This window comes from Procambarus clarkii, chromosome 91 (assembly GCF_040958095.1).
Source record: "Procambarus clarkii isolate CNS0578487 chromosome 91, FALCON_Pclarkii_2.0, whole genome shotgun sequence".
NCBI classification, from domain to species: Eukaryota; Metazoa; Arthropoda; class Malacostraca; order Decapoda; family Cambaridae; genus Procambarus; species Procambarus clarkii.
Window position 1 is genome coordinate 400,001 of NC_091240.1, and position 4,570 is coordinate 404,570.

At 43.7% G+C, this 4,570-nt stretch overlaps 1 protein-coding gene across 3 annotated transcripts in view; it reads right to left on the bottom strand.

Annotated features, from left to right (window-relative positions):
• LOC123773877 (ATP-sensitive inward rectifier potassium channel 12) overlaps window positions 1-4,347 on the bottom strand; it is a 125,963-nt gene extending 121,616 nt beyond the window's left edge. For 2 of the 3 annotated variants that reach the window (XM_069318594.1, XM_069318592.1), the window contains exon 1: window positions 4,154-4,323. Coding sequence is in view for 1 of the 3 variants with exons in the window: in XM_069318596.1 (XP_069174697.1) it covers window positions 4,154-4,217 (64 nt within the window). In the remaining 2 variants the exon portion in view is untranslated. Of the gene's footprint in view, window positions 1-4,153 lie in introns of all 3 variants that reach the window. The other variant, XM_069318596.1, reaches the window with a different exon arrangement.
• Between the last annotated feature and the right edge of the window lie 223 nt (window positions 4,348-4,570).

Below are 4,570 nucleotides of genomic sequence, written 5' to 3' on the forward strand. Positions count from 1 at the left end.
GCAGAAAATATGATTTTAAGTCAACGGAAGCCTAATAATAGTTATATAATGAACAGCAAATCTACACCGCGAACACCGGCAAGAGCTGCACAATGAACAGCATGAGCCACACCATGCATGACAGCATGGAAATCTGAGAGCAAATCTAATTTCAAACAACCTCGAAATGGATAATCAGAATGAAGTGAAAACTCGATATACTACAGTGGCATTTGCAATAGTCTTTATGACGTGATACAATACGTCTGAGAACACTACAACCTCAGCCTGCCCTCAGGGGCCAGGTCACCCTGGAGGTAATCACTTCAAAAGCAACACGTAATAAGTGCTATTATCTACTCCCTATATATGATTAGGTTAAGGTTTCATTTCGTTTGATGACGTTAATACGGTGATAATACAAAAATGTGTAACATGAAAATTCGAAAACTAATTGAGTTTCCCCTAGAATTTAATTTACATAAAACCAAATTCCTGGGAATGTTTCAAAGAAAACCAGTTCAGCATTTATTTTTTATATTTTAAATCTACGATATAAGACAAATTTATTGTTAGAAAATTATTCTCGGTTTAGGACAAAGGTTCACTTGTTAGTTTAGAAGTAGACTATTATTGGAACCGTAATATGCTTTCAGACCATCACAAATACCTAGATAACTATTCAGGTGGCGTGAGAATGGGTTTGGTGTCTCGTGATAATCATTTTACCGTGAGGACGGGCTCACAGGGGAGACACTGGTGGATGGCGACTTCAACCCATAGTTCAGCGGTTATCACAAGTTCTCCCTTCCCTTTGGGGAAAGAAAATTGGACCTCATTACTTATGTAGGCAGTACTATACCTTCACAGATTGCTGATGATCTCCACAAGGAGGGTGAGTATGAATCACTTGGGGAGGGGGGGGGGCGCTCTACACTTCTTATCTTGAGATGATTTCGGGGCTTTAGTGTCCCCGCGGCCCGGTCCTCGACCAGGCCTACACCCCTAGGAAGCAGCCCGTGACAGCTGACTAACACCCAGGTACCTATTTTACTGCTAGGTAACAGGGGCTTAGGGTGAAAGAAACTATGCCCATTGTTTCTCGCCGGCGCCTGGGATCGAACCCAGGACCACAGGATCATAAGTCCAGCGTGCTGTCCGCTCGGCCGACCGGCTCCCGACCTGCCTCACTTAAACAAATACGCATTACACAATCAGTATGTGACACTGAATAAACTTTACCTTAACTCATTATCTAAATCTGCTAATGAGGCAGTTACCCAGTTGGTCGGGGACCTTAATACCAAGTTTCACACAACTTGATGCTAACTGGAATCAATTTTATGTCAATGTAAGTAAACTCACTATGTTAGCGTAAGTGAAAATGTCAGTCCTGAGTGATGGACAATTAACTCGCTCCAGAAGTGGGAGATTAGATTATGCACTCCTGCTGGATGTTCAGGATAGGGATGCCCGCACACACATTGCAGGCAGTGTGTGAAGTGACCGCTGCTTACCTCCGCAGACATGAACAAGATTGAGATATAAAAGAAAGAGATTCACGCAAAGCTGATACTTTATAAACATGATGAGTTACTTATTTACCGAATACCAAATCTATTATAAATTTGTTGCCCTCAATAGTTAAATTGTTAACTGTCTCAAAGTCCCACGTCGTATGAATGCGCGAGGAAACTTTCAAAGAAAACCAAACAGTATGAAACTAATTATATAAATATATAAAGTTGCTCAATAAAGATGCACGACATATGACTTCAGAGTATAGAAGGCATTCCGTTGAAAACTACTTCACTAGTTTCACTGGATGACAATGTTGTATACGACAAGAGTGGGTACAAATACAGAGACCTGCAGGGAGGAGTGCCCGGCCAGCTGCACACAAAGACCCCGAGGGTAAGGCTGAGGAACTAATACGGGCTGACTAATACACAAGTAGAGTGATGCAGCAGCAGCAGCATCCTCCTCCCTCCATGTAGAAATAAGCAGGGAACATCACTTGCAGAATAATGACAAACATTAGGCTAACACGAGCACAATCTAGTGACGACGAGCAAGGACAACCAATCTCACCAAGTGTCAGGTCGTCAGACATTATTATTCCATGATCCCTTACACGTTCCTTCCCTACTGTGAGGAGATCTGATTGTGTCCTGTACTCTCCACTTCGTTTAAGCCTTTAGTTTCCCATACCTAAGAGGTGTCAAAGGGAGAGTCGAGAAACGGACTGCAGAGTATCTTGTAGGAATGAAAGCCAAGGTCTGCTTCGACGGGTCAGTTTCCAAAACAATTAATATGGAACTTGGGACCCCTCAAGGATTGCCAAGTCCCAAAATATTGAACATCTTTATGAACGCCATTGCTAATAATGAATTTCTGAATGGGGCACAAATGGAATATGCTGATACAAGCCCTGACCTTTGGAACAATTAAACATTCCAGTCTACTCCCTGGAAGTAAATATACTGAACTGTGTCATCCTCCACAAATAAGACTTAAAGCCTCTCTCTTCATGTGAGAATCAAGACTGCAAACAACCTGTCATCCAGGAACGTTAGTACATATAGCAACAATTGGTAGAATATACAAAAATGGATTGTTGCCCCCACAAAAGTTCACTTTTGTACAATTGTTAAAGTGGACAAGAAAGAAGTCAAGAAAACCTAAATTTTCCTATGCCTTGAATAGTACATATATGTCAATTAGGCCTAATATAACAAATCCTGTATATATATATATTGGCCATGGAGAGCTGATTTAGGATTAGGACAAGATACGTTGTATTGTTACAGTTACATTTTTAGAAGGCTTTGAAGTCTGACAATAGTACAAAACGCGAACATTTTGGATAGGACAGTCCGTTTTTGTACGTTGGACCAACAGTTGCTATAAGAAGTATAATTTTTATTTGATTCACAACCAGGATTGGTTGTGTACAATAATAGTGAAACTTAGGGTGAAGGGGGGTGGGGGGGGATGGGGTGATCATTACCGGTACCATGGGATTATAGTCTGTTTAAGGAAAAGAAAGGCATGTGTGATCAACTCCTGGGGAGGTGTAAGGAACTGGTATATTTTAAGGGTATCTGCGGTACCCTCCTTCAGCCGCCTATCAAGAAGCCTCACACCGTCTCCCCGTTCTTTTTCTGTGCCAGAGCCTTGACGGATCCTAGATCACCTTTTGAGGCTGAAAGGCCGGTTTCGGCACTCCACCTTTACAACCCCCCCTACCCCCTCCCAACACTAAGGGAGGGAGGGAGGTAGGAGGGGGGGGACACGCTGGGAAAATTATGCCTCTAGGAAATAATGGGCAGCAAATCGAGGGACAGTCTTTGATATCAGGCGTGAAAGAACTAACCAATCAAGAAAGTGTAGCCCAGGGTGACTAACATGTCCTTGTGGGAGTAACAAACACAATATACAAACTATCCTATTGAATCAGCGTCGACATGACCAGCGCATGACTAGTACCTCTCCAACTGTGCTCTGGCTCTCAGTTTCCAAAGAAATGCTTGCTCGCGCCACACAAGTTCTTAGATAAGAAATTCGCTCACAAACTTGAGTGGTGGAGCAGAGAGACCACCGCTACTCTACAACATGTTCACGGCAAGTCAGCAACCTACACAAAATACAGCTACATTAAAACGTGATTCAATTCCAAACAAAACTTATAGACGAGCCTTAAGTATACAAGTTCAATGAGAGATGAGGCTTGTCAGGTGGTCACATTAACATTGTCCAATTTCAGACAGACTCGTCTTCTCGTCAGCAAAAGCAAACCCGTCTTTTCTTGTATGATAACTTGTCATTACTACAAATCCGTCTTCACAACATGTCTTAGCTTGACCTTGAATCATCCCCCCCACTCCCGCCGCGCCCTCTGGCCCCCCCACCTCGTTGTACATCGTCGTTAGTGTTGCACAGTTCTCTTGATCCACCCTGTAACACTTTGCTCCACCTGGCAGAGCACCACCACCCACCACCTGGGAGAGCACTACCACCCACCACCTGGGAGAGCACTACCACCCACCACCTGGGAGAGCACCACCACCCACCACCTGGGAGAGCACCACCACCCATCACCTGGGAGTCTCACTAGCGCTCAACGATACAGCAAGATAAGAGCGGGAAGGTATTAACACAGGGGAGTACTTACGTGTCTCGCCCGCCCAGTGGGTGTGCTTGCACAGCGGCGGCTCCAACACTCGCCGGGTCTTCATCTGTCTTGACGTTATCACTGGAAAATGTATCCTGAGCCACAGTTCACACAGCGAGTGAAGGTCACTCACCAGGCTGCACAGTATCACGCGATCACCACCACCCTAAGCTGCGGTTCCCATGTCACTAATCCCTGAAGCGTACAGACCCCCTCACACCATCAATTTAGGTTGGCAACGTTTCATTTTTTTGCCATCCATAACTCTGCCTATAATTGAACCAAAGCTCAGAAGTGAGAATTGAATAGTATATTAAATTATACCTTTTCAATTTGTTGTTTTAGTTCGACAGTATTTAATTGAAAAATAAAAGTCTTCAACTACTTAAAGCGAGATAATAATGCTAGTTGAGACAG